Source organism: Plectrocnemia conspersa, unplaced genomic scaffold (genome assembly GCF_051122295.1).
Source record: "Plectrocnemia conspersa isolate PC_06_02 unplaced genomic scaffold, ASM5112229v1 ptg000014l, whole genome shotgun sequence".
NCBI classification, from domain to species: domain Eukaryota; kingdom Metazoa; phylum Arthropoda; class Insecta; order Trichoptera; family Polycentropodidae; genus Plectrocnemia; species Plectrocnemia conspersa.
The window spans coordinates 210,863-229,596 of NW_028277178.1; the positions used below are offsets into that span (position 1 = coordinate 210,863).

General features: G+C 35.0%; 3 protein-coding genes across 5 annotated transcripts; 2 read left to right on the top strand and 1 right to left on the bottom strand.

Moving 5' to 3' along the window:
* Nucleotides 1-3,152: 3,152 nt before the first annotated feature.
* Nucleotides 3,153-7,812, top strand: LOC148225889 (arrestin domain-containing protein 17-like). 3 transcript variants are annotated; one of them, XM_088204591.1, is made up of 7 exons: nt 3,153-3,428; nt 3,968-4,120; nt 4,179-4,390; nt 4,452-4,634; nt 5,852-6,040; nt 6,104-6,458; nt 6,806-7,812. In XM_088204591.1, the coding sequence occupies exons 1-7, from the start codon at nt 3,314-3,316 to the stop codon at nt 6,937-6,939; spliced, it is 1,341 nt and encodes a 446-aa protein (XP_088060717.1). In that variant the 5' UTR covers nt 3,153-3,313; the 3' UTR covers nt 6,940-7,812. The 3 variants fall into 3 exon arrangements, 2 of the variants coding, with proteins under 2 accessions (XP_088060717.1, XP_088060718.1); XR_015812360.1 differs by having other exon boundaries at nt 3,226-3,428; nt 4,452-4,629; XM_088204592.1 differs by lacking the exons at nt 6,104-6,458; nt 6,806-7,812 and having other exon boundaries at nt 3,219-3,428; nt 4,179-4,629; nt 5,852-5,986.
* A 597-nt stretch (nt 7,813-8,409) lies between these two features.
* On the top strand, nt 8,410-12,450 carry LOC148225890 (arrestin domain-containing protein 3-like). The gene is made up of 7 exons (XM_088204412.1): nt 8,410-8,624; nt 9,583-9,735; nt 9,794-10,005; nt 10,067-10,249; nt 10,316-10,504; nt 10,569-10,974; nt 12,095-12,450. The coding sequence occupies exons 1-7, from the start codon at nt 8,510-8,512 to the stop codon at nt 12,232-12,234; spliced, it is 1,398 nt and encodes a 465-aa protein (XP_088060538.1). The 5' UTR covers nt 8,410-8,509; the 3' UTR covers nt 12,235-12,450.
* A 2,551-nt stretch (nt 12,451-15,001) lies between these two features.
* Nucleotides 15,002-18,517, bottom strand: LOC148225891 (U3 small nucleolar RNA-associated protein 15 homolog). Its single transcript, XM_088203528.1, has 4 exons — nt 18,389-18,517; nt 18,226-18,324; nt 17,979-18,161; nt 15,002-16,240 (listed from the first exon to the last, which is right to left on the bottom strand). Exons 1-4 carry the CDS (start codon nt 18,467-18,469, stop codon nt 15,062-15,064), a joined length of 1,542 nt encoding a protein of 513 aa, XP_088059654.1. The 5' UTR covers nt 18,470-18,517; the 3' UTR covers nt 15,002-15,061.
* Nucleotides 18,518-18,734: the final 217 nt, after the last annotated feature.

An 18,734-nucleotide genomic window follows, 5' to 3' on the forward strand; every position in this document is an offset into this window, starting at 1 on the left:
TTAATTTCTCCGGAAATGACATATTCCTAATAAAGAAGTGCTCTTAGCTTTTTGCAACATCGAAATATATTCATTGGTTTGACAGAAACAAGAAACAATTAATTTATTAAAAGTTACAAAAAAATAAGGGTGGTCTTTTATTGATTTTGGCTTTTAAAAAAATATTTCTGAAAATGTATATTTATATTTTTAAATGAAGAAATGCTTATTACCTCCAAAAATCTCATTTTTATCCCATTTGGGGTAATTTACCTCGGTTAGCCGACCACTGCTCTATGCGTGTACTAAGGATACATAAATAAGATATGTACTTAGGATAGAAATATATACTATCGTTTTAAGTGATTAAAGTTACACGTAAATTACAAGCATGGCTTATTTTGTGATAATTAGTAAAAGTAATTGCTTTTTTATATATATTTTTATAGCATATACAGTGGAATAAATTTTATAATATATACAGTGACGAGGAGAATAACGGAAAGTCCCAGATTGTGCCAAAACCGTTCCGTTATAAGACTTTTAAGAGTAAGATATTTAGCTGTCATCGGTTAACTAACTGTCAAACTATACCTCCTGCTAGGCAGTATCGTATTTTTGATTGATACATATGGGAAAAATTGTTTCGCTTAACGAGTGTTTTGCATTACGAATAAAATTCTGAAACGAATTATGCTCGTTAAGCGAGGTTCCACTGTATATATGCACATATATATTTTTAATTTAGACTAATAATGTGGGTAATATATTTTATTATTAATCACTGTTACGAGCATATATACACTTTTTGTGTAACGTAAGTGTCTTGTCTTTGCATTTTATAAAGATAATTTATTATATACATTATACAGAATTCATATTTTATAAGATTGTATATTTACTATTAAAGCCATTTTAAACTAAATTATGTTACAATTTGTAACACTGGTATACACAGGTAAATTCCTAGACTCCTATTATTCCTATAATTCCTCATTTTTCTAGTTAAGTGAATTAATATGTTTAATTTTACCTTAAAAGTTGGTTATTGAACCTTTGTAATTAAATAAATTTATATACATTTAACGGTGCCTTCCGATCAACATAGATTGTGATAAGATTTTTATTTGTAATGTTTTTTATATTGTACTATATTTGTATTGTTATTCGTCAATAGTGAATGTGATTTTTTGATCATTACATATTTTATATTATACATTTTAAAGGGACATAATTGCTTAATATTTAACCAATTGACGTTTATAATGTTTGTTTGATTGAATGTGAAACCATGATGTGCTTAAATAAAATTTGTAGGGCTGCCAGTCAACTCGAACAAAATTATCTACATATATGTTTATGGCAGTGTTACTGAGTCAACGTTGACAACCAACGCTATTTCTTTGTATCGGCTGCTATTTGTTATATTTGGCGTTTATAAAATATAAGACTAAAAAGTTTGGCAACCTTACAACATATACAAAAAATATTTTATAATTACATTGTAATGTTTATTAATTAATAAATATATTGCTATAATTCATACTTCTTTTATTATAATCCATATACTACTGGTAATAATTTATTGTATTTATTGACCATTTTATTTAATTAAAATAATCATAAATTTAATATAACATTTCATCTAGAGTAGATGACAGCAAAGTGCGACTCACTAGTAGCAAACGTTTTAATATATTTTTTGTAAAGCTGGACAATAAATTTTATTTTTAATTTATTAGTGCAAATATAGAAAAATTAAAATATTTTAACAATTACACATTTAAAGTCTACATAAAGATTCGATTGCATTATGTTTTATAAAAGCTCTACATCCAACGCCTATTAATGATCTTTAAGACTTGAATTTTATCTGTCTATGTGAACCATTCAAATTTTAGATGAAAATGTTGTAACATGACAATGTGTTACAACGAGGTAAACACAATCAACGCCTACAAGTAAGAAATGAGGCTACTTACTCGTAGTCTTACAGACTGAAATCAGTGACATTTTAAATATTTTATTAATTATAAACTATTATTACAGCTTATAATATTTTAAACTTTTTGTTCGTGAGATAAGGAAAATTTAATCTGTGACGATCGATAGAAATTATAATTAGGCTTAGAACAATTACATATAAGATACTAGTTATAAGTTATAATCCATCAAAAATGGTAGACTTTTTATGTTTGAATTTTAACTTTGCCATCATTAGTTAATTTTATATCCTAGTGGTATACAAATTAAAACATAATTCTATTCTATGAAGCTATTTTTATATTCAATTTTTTTAATAAAATAATAATTAATATTAAAATTTTGTTAAAAGCATTTCTTTTTTCATTAAATAAATTAAGTAAAAACACCGCCATATGTAAACCTGCCGAGAGGGGGGGAAGGGGACAAATTCCTGGGACCCGTTCTCCTTGAGGTGCCCAACTCTGGAAAAATGTAAAAACCGATCTCAAATAATGAATCTGAACCAAATTATAGTTGTTTGAGATGTACCTATATATTGATGTATTTCAGGTATAAGTTCGTTTAGCCCTTTTTCCTACATATAATACAGTAAATAAAAGGAGCGGAACATTGCCTTCAAAAGCACCTACTTTTTAGGTAGTACTTTCACTATAAGCATTATTATTCAAAGGGACAGATTGTAGTTTTTTGCCGCGGCTCTGTTTGTGTTAAAATTTGTTTGCAAATAATTGTTGACTTTATTGCTTTTTGAACGCTTAAAAAATATTAGACATGAGAGGAAATTTTCAACGAATGCAAATTAGTAGCAGTAAATTTAGGTATTCGATCTAAAAATTCCGATTGAGTACCTGAGGTGAAGCAAAGAATGACGAAAAATCAACAACAGCACCGGCTGAATTATTTAATGTTTTTATAGATTGTATTGTCGGTAATTTGACAACTAGATTTAATGCAGCAAAATAAATAAATAATACACTCAGTTTCATGTGGTTATTCCTAAAAGAAAATCTAGAAAAAATAGTCTCGAATCTATCCCGAAAATATTTTTTTAAATATTTAATTTCAGTGAAATTGTATCAGAATACATTTTCACCGGTACCATGATTTCACTTTTCCATACGTAGTAATATATTCATTTCATTTACATAATTATTATTATTTATTTACATTCGATGTATAAACGTATCACTTCTAAGAAGGCAAAAATTCATGTCAAAAGCAATAAGTTGCTTCGATCCGAACGACGCCCGTATCGATTCGATCATGCCCACAGCCGTTCTACAGTTTTGACTTAGCTGTCAGACGAGATCGGCTGTGAGTAGATTAGACGCGCGAAGGTGTGTGCGAAATGGGGCTCAAAGAATGCAATATTACACTGGATAACCAGTGGGCCGTATACTATCCCGGCCAGACGATCAATGGCTTCGTTGACTACGTCTTTGACACGCCCAAGAGAATCAGAGGTAACCTAGATTATGCGACGTTATTATTTACTACATTGTACAACTTTTTTACCACTAAAATAATGTAAAATTACACACTGTTTACAGCTGTGACGTCGATTAAATTTATTTTCTTTGACAAAATAACAAAAAAAGTTTGATTTTTTATATAGTACATATTAAATCCATTTAAAGCTTGCTTTGTATTCAAACTAAATTTTAAATTGACTAAAAATAAATATTTGTTCATATTGTAATGATAAATTTTCTTGTTTATCGTTTATTGCAGCTAACTGTGACACGTAATATTATTTATCTGGGATTAAACACTGAGGTGGCATTCAATTATAATGTTTGGTATATTTTCACAAAAATTATAATTTTTGTTATGTCAATTTTTTAACATAATCTGCGTGTGTTTTGATATTTCAATATCGCTACTCAGGTCCAACTCGATTATCACAGTCATATTTTATTACAAAGATAGAGAACATTAAATGAATTTCTTACTCCATTTGTGACCTATTTAACTGTTCTTCTAAGTAAACTTCTAATTCTAGGTATCACTGTTAAAATCAAAGGCGAAGCTGAAGTAAAATGGTACACAACAGAGAAAAGACAAAACGCCCAGGGAAAATTTATAAATTACCCGATCATCAACCATGCGAACGAAGAGTACTTCGACATCTCGTATTACTTGATTGGCGGCAACGGTGAGTTCGACGACGTCTTGCGCTATATCCGATCGAACTGTATGGGATTCGTTTGCAGGGGGCGAGATGGAACTCCCTGCCGGAACCCATTCCTACCCGTTCACTTGCGCGCTTCCGCCTGTTCTTCCGTCTTCCTTCGAAGGAGAGCACGGTTACGTGCGCTACACTGTCAAAGTGGCTCTGGACAGGCCGTGGAAATTCAACCAAGAGACTAAGATGGCCTTCACCGTCGTGACGCGCGTGGATTTAAACACGATGGCTCAAGCTCGGGTAAAACTCGCTGCGCACTGTGAAACTTTCTCTTATTGTAGATACGCAATCATATTTTCAGGCACCGGTCGACATGCACTTTGTGAAACATTTTTGCTGTTGCTGGTGCAAGTCTGGCCCGGCAATCATCGACGTCGGTCTTCCCGCGTCCGGATTTTGCTGCGGACAGACGATGCCTTTCGATATCAGCGTAGAGAACGGAAGCAACGTCGACATCGATAGCGTCACTTTGATTTTCAGTAAGGTAAAACAGTTCTTTCCGTGGAAGTTGCGCTTTGTGATTGTATACAAGAGCTCTGTATGCAGAAACTGTTTTTGAGTTAGTACTTTTTTAATTTTTTATGGCAAATCTATATACAATATTTAGCTGGGATTATATGTGACGAGTTTTTTGTTTGCTTCTTTATTTTAAAAAAAACTGAAATAATTACACTAGTTTACAGCGATTTTGACACATGAAATTTGACAGTCATTTTTTATGTAAAATCGCAAGCTGAATCCTTAAATGAAGTCGAAAATTAAGAAAGTAAAACAGTTTTTGAGATATTGCTAAATTTTCGTATTTTACTCTCTGAAAAAAAAGTAATTGAATTAAGAACATTTTTTGACTACTGTGCGACAAACTATGGAGCAATATGCGAGATGCGACTTCTGTTTGTACTTCTTCTTCCTCTTATTTTTCCCTGAGAGACGAGTTGGCTTAGTTTGTATATTGAACTTGACACAATGAAAGTTCTAAGACTATAATGAGTTTTAGTACCTTCATTAGGTTAGGTATGAGTTTGAACAGCAAATGGACCTTTCGCAGCTTTTAGAGCAGCATATAATTTCACTAGTAGGTACTAATATATATATCTAATGGTGAAAATATAACTTCACTAAAAAATACACATTCACTTTAAGATTTATACATTGCATGTAAATAAATAATGATAAGATTGTAAATGTATATATTTGTGGAAAAGTTGAAATCATACAATTTTACTAGCAACACCTGCAAGAAAAATTATATTTTCACTGTTAAGAATATATATATACTATAGATCTACCAGTAAAATTTATTCCGATATGATTTCACTGAAATGACATATTTAAAAAAATATTTTCGGGATAGATTAAGATAACCCGAGAATTTCTAATTTAGAATCAAAGACGTCATTTTAGCTTTTTCCAGAAGGGGGCTTTTTTTACTATTTCAACATTTTTAAAATTCGATTTCATCAAGATTCATTGTAATTCATGTAATGACATGCATTTTTTTAGACAAATTCAAGGGAGGCAAATGTTTACCTGCCCCCCTACAAATGACATCCCTGTATTTTCGGATTCAGCCCCCGATTTTACATAAGAAATGACAAATGTCATAGGTCAGAAAACTTTTTGAAAGTTGTAATGTTATTATACTAATTTCCCTTTTTTCACGAAAAGACGTTACTATCTGTAAGCAAGATGATTTTACAGGTGGCGACGTTCCATTGTAATACTCCTAAGCCTGACTCCATAACTTCCAAAGTGGAGATCGCCAAGATCGTCACCGATCCCGTTTCGGCCCACAGAACGGTGAATTGGACCAAGAATTTGGAGATTCCGTCACTGCCTCCGTCCAACTTTGTCAACTGCCGCATAATAGATATCGACTACGAAATAAAAGTGAGTCTAATTTTGCGGTATTAATTTATTTTCTGCGCTTCTCTGATCATTGTCATTTTTCAGGTCGGAATCAACAATTCGGGATGGCACTTTGACAAGGACACTACCTGTCACGTATATATAGGAACTGTGCCGTTGATCGGACTACGACTGCCTCTCCCGGCGGGCAGAACGGCTCGTTCGGAAGAAAGGGTCGGCGTTCTTCCGGACGTTCCGCAAAGCAAAGACGCACTTCTGCTGCCCGATCGATCTAATCCGCCCGATGGCGCTAAATCAGGTCTGCCACCGCCTTACACTCCGCACGCAGGTGGACCTTCATATCCTACTGCGCCTTATTCCGATCTGCCGCCACCGTATTCAAATCCGCAGGCTTCTTATTCTGCAGAGCCGAGTGCTCCGCCGATGACAAACGAATTAGGTAAGTGTATCATTAAGACGTATGGCTGTCGATATTGAAAAGCAAATTATAAAGGGAATTAAAAAATCAATGAGTTTTGCGTCTGTTTCCGATTAATCAACATTAGTAACTTATGATGTTTTACTTTGCTGAGTGAGATATGTAGTGAACTTTGCAAAATTCTCACTTCTTAACTTCTAAGAAGTGAAATTTTTTTTGTACTCAATTGACTATAATTTAGTTTTAATGTGTTTTATCTAATTCTTACTTCTCAGAAGTTGTAAAATGGTGTCGTAGTTGTCGTAGTGGGAATTCTAGTTTAGATTGTTATTTAAAATCTTAATACCAAAAATTCTATTTGTCCTTAGCTCATCAGCCCGTATTTCGTCAGACTCAGTTCGGTACGAGCAGCATACACGACTCGGGCGACAACCAACACACAACGATCAGCGGAAACGCATACTTCGCCCCTGTATATCCAACTTACGGCTTCCGTCTTTAGAATCGACTGATCAGTAAGATACGACAATATGTGTTTTGATAACTCACGATAAAGCCTACCTTCAAAAGTAAAAGCACTGGTGGTTTGCATGCGTAGAAAACGTATGCAAACCATTACCACAACTGAGTGATGATACTTTAATATATTTATGTAACTATTCAAAGTGCCTTCGAGAGTCACTCAATTTCGTTCAAAATGATCTTGTTCTTTAAAATGGTTTATTAAAATAAAACGATTAAATTAAATATTACTATTCCCTCTAGTAGCGTCCATGTCTTATTGTAAATGTTACAAATGTGGATGAATCTAATTTGCTTTCTTAAATATATTATACTATAAATTGACATTAGGCTAACGTGATAAATGATCTTGTATATTATTTAAATACATATACATGCTTTATATGTATTGCAAGTGTCTTGTCTGCATCTATAAACTTAATTTTATATACATTATAAAGAATACAAACTGTATAAGATAATATATTTACTGTTAAAAACGGTTGTTAAACAAAAAAATGAAATTCTAATTTAATATATGTATACAATATATAATGAGTCACATCAAGATTTTACCATAACCCTTGCACGGTGGACTCCTCGATGAGGGCAATATTTCGTACTCAACGTAGACCATAAGAGTAGGCTGTAAGAACTCCAATATCGGCTGAGGAAGCAATCTTATATTTTTTCGAAGCTCATACCCGGCCTTACTAGAGCCCAATTTTCCTTTCTGAGATAGGACAAAGCTGCAAGTTTTAAAGTTTTCGAAAGAGCTCCAGGCCTGCTATGCGTGATATACGCCTATTACAAAATTGTTTGTATTGTCATACTATGAATTGTGTTAATATTAAAATTGACTATACCAAAAAAATTGCTGTGAAAACACTTTATAAGTATATTATTTTTAAAACAGGTTATTGAATCTTTATATACGGTGCTAATCTATAAATATTGTGATCTAATTTTATATGTTTTATACTTTATTTTATAATTATATCGTTAATCACCAAAAGCAAATGTAATTTATCAATATTGATAAGTATTAATGAGCCATAATTAATTTCTTTGTCCATATTGTAAGGCTGCCAGATATCTGAAACGAAGGATTGTTAATTTAAGAAAAAATACTGATACGAGTTTTCAATATTTAAAGTTTTGTTGGAAGTGGGGGGGGGGGGGTGTTTGGCAACCTTACTAAATATAGTTTCGAATAAATATATTGTTATGGTAATTAATGTTTTTTTATTAATATATATTTACAAAAAAATTGTGGTTTTTTGTCATTCCTTTTTAGTATTAATGGTTGTGGATTTGGATCAATTATTTTTCGGAAAATTTTATAGACTTTATATACATACATTTGGTATAAAATATTAAAAATAAGACACTTATCTCTCTAAAGATGGGTCAGAAAAAAGTTGATGGTAGACATTTTAGTAAACGAGTATAATTAATTTATGGCAACTCTAGTCTAAATAGCGTCAAACGAAATCGGCTGTGAGTAGGCTAGGCGAGAGGAGGTGTCGGCTTCCGTGCGGTAGGGGTACGGGTACGGGTACGAAGGCGAAATGGGGATCGTCAAGTGTAACATTACGGTGGACAACCAATGGGCCACATACTATCCCGGCCAGACGATTAACGGTCAGATCGAGTACACCTTCGACGCGCCCAAGAAGATCAGAGGTAACCTTGATTATGCGGCCCTATTATTAGCCGTTAGTCATTAACCAATAGCCATTGGCCTCGTTAGATCATTCTGCCGAAATATACTTTTTGATAAATTAACTTGCCAAGGCCGCAGCCCAAACTTTTTATTCCAACCTTTTTGCCTATTTTGCTTTATTCACATACTCATTTGTTAGTTAAACCTTTTTTTATTTATTTCAATTATATTATTTTTCATCTATAATAAAATTATTCTTTCAAACCGATCTAAGTGTTACATTAATTATTTTTAAAACATAAAATCACTTGTCCCAATGTACTACAAACTTTTTTCTTAGCTTATTTTATATTTATAAAAACTTTAAATTTCAAGAACCATTGTGTTTTTTAATTTTCATAGTGTCTGAAAGTCTTTTCATATAATTATAATTCTGTACGTTATTGGATTATAGGCAAACAATTACCAATGACACATAGTGTGATCAGCTAATTCGTTTAAAAACAACCAAGTCCATAAAAAATACCTTCCCTTATAATTTAAAGAAGAATAATTTTACACCAAGACAGTGCTCGGACTCACGTATCCATAAAGACGATAAAAAAAATTGATGGATTTTTTGGGAACAACTTTCTCATCCACCGCATTATTCAGACGTTTTTAGGTGAAAAAAATATTTTACAAAAACGACATTAAAGAATTTATCGCTTTAAAAATTAAAACAATAAAAAATTTGATTAACATGTGGAGAATAATTGTAGAAAAAAATGAAGAATATATAATTTAGTAGATGTATTACACGTTTTAATTTTGAACTCATTTGAACCGCACCTTAAAAACGCAGACTTACGGAACTCAATATCCTGGTAGAGATTGTTCAACAACTTTATAGCTGGCTACACTAGTCTGTAGTTTGTATACTACATTGTAAGTTTTAGTTTTCAAGTCACAGTAACGTAAGATAACATATTATTCTAGGTATCACCGTCAAAATCCGGGGTGAAGCTGAAGTGTTATGGAGTACAACGGAAAACAGAAAAAACGACCAAGGCAACAACGTCTCTCATACGGTCAATCATAATGCTAACGAAGAGTACTTCAACATCTCGTACTACTTGATCGGGGGCAAGGGTGAGTCTGATGAACATTTGAATCCTCATCGTTCGAACTGTATCTGCGTCGTTTACAGGGAGCGAGATGGAAATTCCCGCCGGAACCCACACCTACCCGTTCGCATGCGCACTTCCGCCCACTCTCCCGTCTTCCTTCGAAGGAGAGCACGGCCATGTGCGCTACACTGTCAAAGTGACGTTGGACAGGCCGTGGAAGTTCGACCAAGAGACTAAGATGGCCTTCACTGTTGTGGCGCATATGGATTTGAACGTGCTGGCGCAGGCTCAGGTACGTCTCGCCGCCCGCCAAAAAACATTATCTATTTGAAGATTTGCAATCGTGTTTTTAGGCGCCGACCGGTATGCACCTCGAGAAACACTTCTGCTGCTGCTGGTGTAAGTCCGGCCCGCTGATCATCGACGTCGGCCTTCCTGTGTCCGGATTTTGCTGCGGACAGACGATGCCGTTCGACATCAACGTGGAGAACGGAAGCAACGTCGACGTCAACAGCATCACCTTGATTTTCAGAAAGGTAGTAATGTTCAGCTCATACGCTTTGTGATCGTAACGAAATGCTAAACGTACGCCCGATTTTCAGGTAGTCACTTTCCGTTGTCACAGTCCCACGTCCGAAACCAAAACTTCCAAAGTGGAGATTGCGAGAATCGTCACCGATCCCATCACAGCTCACAACACGGTGAACTGGACCAAGGTTATGGAGATTCCACCTCTGCCCCCGTCCAACTTGGTCAACTGCGGCATCATCGACCTCGACTACGAGATAAAGGTGAGTCTAATTTTTGGAATTTTAATTTATTTTTTGCGCTTTTCTGATCTTTGAAATTATTCAGGTCGACGTCAACAATTCGGGCTGTCACATAGATATGGACGCGACCAGTCCCGTGATCATAGGAACCGTGCCGCTCGTAGGATACCAATCTCCCCCTCCGGAGGGCCACTCTGTCAGCGTTCTGCCGGACATTCCCCCAGGCAAAGATCAGTCTAACTCCCCTCTGATGCCCGATCCGTCCAACGGTATGAATTCGGGTCCACCGCAGCCGTATCCTCCGAGTGTAGGCGTATCCCCGTATCCTGCTGCGCCGTACCCCAACTCGCAGCCGCCGTACCCCGATCCGCAAGCGCCGTACCCCAATCCCCAGGCGCCTTATCCGAATCCACAGGTTCCTTATCCCGCGAACCCGAGCGCTCCGCCAGAAATAGACCAAATTAACTCTCAAAACATCTATCCGGCTTTAGGTGAGTGTACATATATTTTTTTTCTGTGAAGTAAATGCATTTTTGGCCACTGTTAACCCTTTATTATCATATTATTGCGCGCCATTTCGAAATTTATTAATATGTGGGGCACCAATTCATGCTTTTAAAAACATTATGGTTAAATAATTTAAAGTGATTTACAGCCTTAAATTACACTAAATAATCATTTTATCATTTTACCATCAAAGGTTTATGGCACCTATGTGACCAATGAGTACTGGCGATTTTCTTGATGACTTCTAAAGAAGCCATCCGCGTCGAAAGGGCTAATAATGGGTTATACTGATTAACTCTTTTAAAACTACGATGTGTGTACATTACTGGTTAAAAGTTTAAGACCAAAACTTGCAACGATGTTCACAGTCACAAATCCACCCTGATTTATTTTAATTATTAATTAATCGGTAACCGTTGAATTTTGGTCAATAGGAGAGCACAAAAACGATTATCACTTCTCAGAAGTCAAAAATTCACGCCAAAAGCAATTAAATCGTGTTGGCGTCATTGCAGTGGAACACTCGGTAACGAGCATTTCCACTACGACGGTGACAGCACGATTTTATTGCTTTTGATGTGGATTTTTGACTTCTGAGAAGGGATAATTGTTTTTTGCGCTCTCCTAAAAAATGCATGGCATTTAGTGAAATATTATGGCAATATCGGCAACAGAAATTTGCTTTTGTAAAAAGAAAAAGAGTGGTGTTGAAAAATATCAGTATCAACCGTTCAACGTCGATTAAGGGTAGCAAAACTTGGAGGACGCATTGTTGCCAAAAAGCATTTGTTAAGACGAGAAAATGAAAAGAAGATGTACGACTGAGCTTAAAAGTCATAAATATTGGAAACTTGAAGATTGGTGCAGTTTTATAGTCCGACGAATCAAAATTTGAAATGTTTTGATCAAATCAGAGAGCAATGTTATTTTTTATAATTTATTTAAGAATATCAACAAAAAACTGTTTGGTCTTCAAATTATGACTGGTAGTGTAAATAAAAAATCTTAGAAAGCATCATTGGAAAGATTTAATCCAATGCCTTTAAAACGGTGGACATAAACTGTAAAATCCATGGTTAATTTTCTGATTTGATTTGTCCATAGCTCATCAGCCCGTGTTCCGTCAGACTCAGTTCGGCACGAGCAACATACACGACTCGGGCGACAATCAACACACCATGATCAGCGGAAACACTTACTTCGCTCCCATGTATCCCACTTACGGCTTCCAATTTCCCAAATAATTGTTTTGTAAGACATGAAAATATACATTGCGATAATTCACCTGAAGCTTAGTTTCAAAAAAACAGCACTGGGTAAAATGACGCACATGCACAAGCTTAGAACGTATGCCACCCGTTACCTCAATATTGTGATGATACATTTATATATATATATATATATATATATATATATATATATATATATATATATATATATATATATATATATATATATATTTATGCAACTATTCAAAGTGTCCTTCGAAAGATGGCTGATTTGATGTTTCTTTATATGATGTGCCAATTTCATCCAAAGTGACCTCGTTCTTTAAAAAGAGCTTACTAAAATTAACCGATTAAAGTAAATCTAAATAATACTACTTCCTCTAATACTCCATGAATATATTATATAAGTTAAGTAAATGAGATAAGCACTTAGATTAGGAATATGCACCGATGGTTAAAGTGATTAAACCTGCACGGATATTACGCACATAGCTTATTGTAAATTTTACGGCAAAGGGTGAAAGTAATTGGCTTTTTACATTAATTTTAAATTAACATTAGGGTATTACGGAAAGAAGTTTGTCAATTTTTCCAATAATTCTTTCTGATATTATGCATATTTACGCTTTGTATGTAACGTACGTACGTGTCTTGTTATCACCTGCATTTATAAAGACTTAATTTTATATATAAATATGCAATTTTATATATAAATATGCAATTTTATACGAAATATATATTTTATAAGATTATATATTTACTGTTGTTACGAGGATATGATAACTTAATTTATATGTAAAATTATGCCATATTTTAAATTATATTTGCTGTGAACATTTTGCATAGATATAAAATAATTCAAAAATGTTCACTACTTTTTTACAAATTGGCCAATTTTTTATTCTCTCGGTGGATTTATATTATTTTTAGACATAAATATTTTAAACAGGTGCGGATTCTTTAATATCTCGGCAAAAATGCACGCAGAATTTTACATAAAAAAACTAGATATCGAATCTTAGTTATTATAAATATTAAATTTATACACATATATATTATTAAAGGTGCCTTCTGATTTAGATATTGCGATTTTATATTTGTTTATTTTATAATTATTTAAAATTAAATTAATCGGATATAATTATCAACAGCAATTGTGATTTATCAATATTTTAAATTATACATTTTAATGAGCCATCATTAATTGCCTAAATATTTTATTATGTAATGTTTAATTCGGTTTAACTGTAAAAGTGAAACCAAAATGTGCTAAAACAATATTTGTAGGGCTGCCGGGTAACTCATACAAAATTCTCTATATATCTTTAGCACGATTGATAGTTAACCTCAAAGGTCTTTCAATCCTGCCTCTCTGTTTTACCGGCTGCTATATTTGGAGTATAAAATACAAGACTAAAAATTTGGCAACCCTACTGTGAATATATTATTATTGTGATGTAACGTTTGTTTATTAATAAATATATTTACTATAAATCGTAGTATTTTTATCATCCTTATATTTAAAATGACGCTGAGAGCACTATGATATATTATAATATTTTTGTTTCTGTGTTGGGAAGTATGCAATGTCATGGGTAAGGAGGAATTATTTTATACGTTATAATCATGATATTGCCTCGATATATCGAAGATCGATTCGACAGAATCGAGCGTGTTACATAGTCAAGAGAACTTCTTCAAGTTATCGTTCTTATCTTCCTAAATTGGACAGGTTATTAAATACTAATGTGTAAGAACAATTAAAATAAAAAGAAAATCGCAAATTAGTGGCAAAAATGATATTAGTTTAACCTTTTGCTGCTACCGTTAATAATTATTTTTGAAAAAAATTATATATTATTTATTTACATACTTTATGTACGCGTATTATATTGCCCAACTTCAATTATTATGCAACAATATTATATAAGCTTAATAAATTTGATAAAACGATGTTGCAAAAAGTACAAAATAAAGGTTGGAATAGTTGGATGTTCAAGAATTATTGAGGATAAATGTTTTACAATTTTACTTATATGTAAGTTCGAAAATAATACGTTACCAAAGTATTTTAATAAGAAATAAAAATGTACATAGATTTAACACTAGAAATAGAGATAATTTAAGGATAAGAGAACGAGTACGGCCAGGGGAATATTGTACGAAGGTGTGAATTTGTATAATATTCATAGGACAATCTTCAAAATAAAAACGTAACGGGTTTCCTCAATTGAATATAGAAACACTGTGGATTAAAAAATAAATTATAATACCAGTTTTTTATATTATGTTTTATATGTACATATGTTTTGATTATATTTGCTTAGTGTATAACAGATGTTCTTTTACTTATAGATTTACAAAATGTTAATGCTCGGCTAGTTAGATCGGAGGGTTGACGTAAAAACTGCTTATTTTCTCAGGCTCCTAAGATCATCTCTGTCGATTTGGCTTAGCTCCGAAGCGGTTGTTTAATAATTGAGTCGTGGCAGAAGCAATCGAGTATGGTAATGTTCTAGCTCATATATAGCCTAAAGAATCGAGGGAATTCTATCGTCACTTCTAGTTTTCGATTCTTTGGCTGATGTTAATGATTCGTCGCAGTGGTAGATTCTACGCTATACCTGCATGACTGAGATATTTAACATCGACCCTTGTTTTTTTGTTAAAGTAAGGTCCAACAATTTTAGTAAATTTGTTTTCATTTTTAACTTCAATGGCCGGTGAGCTGCAGGTTGAGGCATTAATAAAAATAGGATTTAAACGTTTTAGTAATGAGACATTTTTTATCAAAATAATCACTTAATTTAATATACATTTAATGTTCCAACTACAACTTGTATCATGACACGTTTATAACAAAGTTTTTATCAGCGTTCGCTGAAGGCGTGCGATACGTAGGCAATTCGTCTTCCGTTTCCAAGTTTTTGTCCGCTGCCGAACTGGCCAGGATCAGATGGAAGATTCCGTCCAGAGATGCCATGTCCTTGGCGATCTCGATCTCTTCTCGCAGTTGATTCTCGAATAGTTTAAAATACTTGATCGCGCCGGACGGCAACGAGCCGACCGAGTCGCCGTACAAGTCCATCAGGACGTTCCCCGTTTTGAGCAGCGTTCCTGTGAATCTGGCGTCGCCTACATTCTTTATCAAGAATTTGAGCATCGCGATCAGGCTCTTCTCCTCCCTTCCGGCCAGCGCCGAATGCAGCGCGTTCCGCCTGATCAGCTCTTGAAGCACCGAAACAGTTATCTCGGGAGTCTTAGTCGAGACGTACGAAGCCAGGACGACGTCCAGCGCCTTCGAATACTGGAACTTCATTATGTGCATGTCGTAGCGGGCCATTTTTTCTCGCTTCTGCTGAGGTACCACTTGATCTATGTGCGCCGGTACGCGTGCTGTCGTCGTCGTCTTCTCGCTCTCCTTCACTTTGATCTGCTCCTTGCGTTTTATAGAAATCATACCGTCCACGGTTCCGACGACTAGAGTTTCGTCGTTTTGCGATATTCCCATGCTCAAGATGGCGTTGGGATAGTCCAGGGTGTGTATCGTTTTGAACGTGGATAAATCATAGATCTTGACGTGTCTGTCTAGCGACCCGGACATGAGTCGTTTGCCTTCCGTGGCCAAACAGAGGCACGTGACGGTCTTGTGGTGCTGAGAGAAGCTAGCGAGGAGTTTTCCACCGGCGAAGGCGTCCCAGACTTTGATCTCGGTACCCCCGCAGCTGAGAAATATCCCGCCGGTGGGCAGAAACAGCGTCGCCTCGACGGGGCTCTCGTGGTTCACAGTGAAGGTTGACTTTCCGGTTCTGGCGTCGTACATCTTAACGACGCCATCGTATCCCCCGGACAGGATTATGTCGGGCGACACGGGACTCGCTGCTCCGGCTCTGATATAATCATCGTGCTCTTTGAACGTGGAGACGTTCGCCTCGGTGGCTATGTCCCATATGCGGACGCTCCTGTCGTCCGAAAAGCTGACTATGTTCGTTTGCTTTTGGGTAAAGTACGTCCTGTGAACCTGAAATTATTACAAATTGGTTAATTATGTGATATGGGCGTTTGTCGATCTATCTATCTCCTCGTTTATGAAAATGACTTCAATTTATGTAACTTTTAAATATTTTAATTATAATAGAAAAAAAATACATTTGTAAAAGTTGAGTGGCACTTAAATGGATAATAAGCTGCATGTATTTGGCAAAATTACAGTATATTTTTAAACATTTAACTGGTCTTTATTACCAGTATTAATCGTTTATGTTTTGAACACTATGTTCATTGATTGGCGTTCAAAAGTTTTCTGTTCAACACTACACCATCACTAATAGTAAACGAGTTTCAGTAATGACAACTAGACCAGTTTGAAGGGCTGTCCTGTTTAGCAGCAAAACGTTTTATAGCACTGGTGGCGTCTTCAACACCTTGGTCACGATGTATGTCTTTATCGCAAACATCCCATTTTATTAGTGAAGTTGATATGTACTGATTTTAATTCATTAAACTTTTTGAAGTTTTTCGGTAGTATTTGCTATTTCTATCCCCACTGTCAGGCCCACTATTGCTGTATCATCCCCGAATGTTGCAATTGTGACGTTCTCTATTTGTGGCAAATCAACAACACAGTGTACAACATATAGAATATCGGTCATAGGACACTTCCTTGTGGGACTCCAGTTTTTATTTCTTTTAATTCTGAATAAAATAGACAAATAAATATTTTTTTTAGCGCTATTTATATTAAATCATGCGATGCACCTGATCGATTGAAGAATGTGAATTTCGGAACCTAAGCTGAATTACCTAAAAGAATTGCATTTTTCGTATACTGTCTGTACGATTTTATTTCATTTAATGGTTTTCCTGGCTTGGAAATCATTATTACTTCTGTTATTTTCCAGGCACTGGGTACACGTTTTAATCTAAACAATGTGTTTATTAAATACGTTAGTTTAACTATTACCTATTTTGGAAGCTTTTTCATAATTTCACCAGTTATTAAGTTGTTTCGAGTGCTTTATTTGAATTAATATTAGTTATTATTTCTATAGCTACTTCTGTTGGTGTTACATATTTTTTTTAGCTTCCTGTGTCGTTGTCATGTATTTTAATTTCATTGGGTTTCAAGACTTCCTCAATATGTTTAGCGAAAGGGTTGCCTTTTTGTTTGTTATCTCTCGCCCAATCTCGATCGTTTATCGTTTTGAACGGCGGCATATAGGTTATACGTCTTTTTAACCTTTTCGTTGCTTTCAAAGAGAATATTCTGTTACTTTATATGCTGTTAAATTATTCAGGTAATTATTTATTAAATTTTCCTAAAGTTTCAGAATTTTTCGTTTTATTATTTGGAGTATGTTTTTATCCTTAGGGTCTACTCTCTTATGTCCTAAAAGTAGTATTCAGTTTCTTCCTCGAGTTGTTGTTGTTTTTAATTGTACATTTAATGTTGTTTTTTGATTCTACTCGGAAGCAATCTACCGTTTTGTTGGTGAGAGTTGGTGTAATTTTCCTTAATTATTTATTCACTAGAGGTTAGGTGACCAGACGTTCTCCTTCGAGGAGAATTGTCTGAAAGTTACAGGTAAATTACAAAAAATTACCACCGTCTTATGAGATGTGGCGATCGATAACAGGTATGTTTTTAATAAGAAATGCGTTTTTTTACTATATATTTAGCAAAGAATTGAAAAAAAGTTCCAAACTGCGAACACAGTGCCAATGTTTTTAACTCCACCTGAGAGATCTAAATCACTCACCGGTGCCTCGTGGCCAGAGAACAATCTCAGCAGACTCTTGGACTGCACGTCGAACAGCCGAACTAAACTCTCGTCTCCGCCGGCTACGATCAATTTGCCGTCCGATCGAAAAGCGCCTCCGTAAGCCGCTTCCCGGAACCTGGATAGGTTTTTCACCACTTGACGGGTGATTGGATTGTAAACCTGGAAAAGTGAAAAGTCAGTTCTACCCTAGTTCGAAGGAATTTCGAAGATCTGCTTGCGTCACCTGCACGCGAACGGAGCACGTCACTGCGAAGTAGTGGGGTTCCGCCGGAGAAAAGTCTACGTAGTCTATCGCGCCGAATTCCTTGACGAGAGTGGGCGCCTAGAACAGTGACAATTCGGGTTAGTTAGGTGCCGAAAAAGGTCAAACGCGACGCAATACGCACAGAATACGGAGGCCAGAGTGACGGCTGTCGCTTTCGGGCTACGCCCCCGCGAACGTTAGTCTTCCGAAACGGAAACGACATCGCACGCCAAACTCACGCCGCTTTTGACAGATCTGTCATCTGCGCGACAAAACATAACCACAAAGAAGCTAACAGAAATGAGCAGCTAACAGAAAGAGCTAACAAGACGAGTTAACGATAGCGTCTTTATTTAAATACAACATATTATATGATCATAATTTAAATGAACTTTGGGTCAGAATAAAAATCAAATCTCGGTTAAAATTTTATAAGCAGCTGGATCATAATAAATTATATTATGTATTCAGGGTCAGAATAAATATCA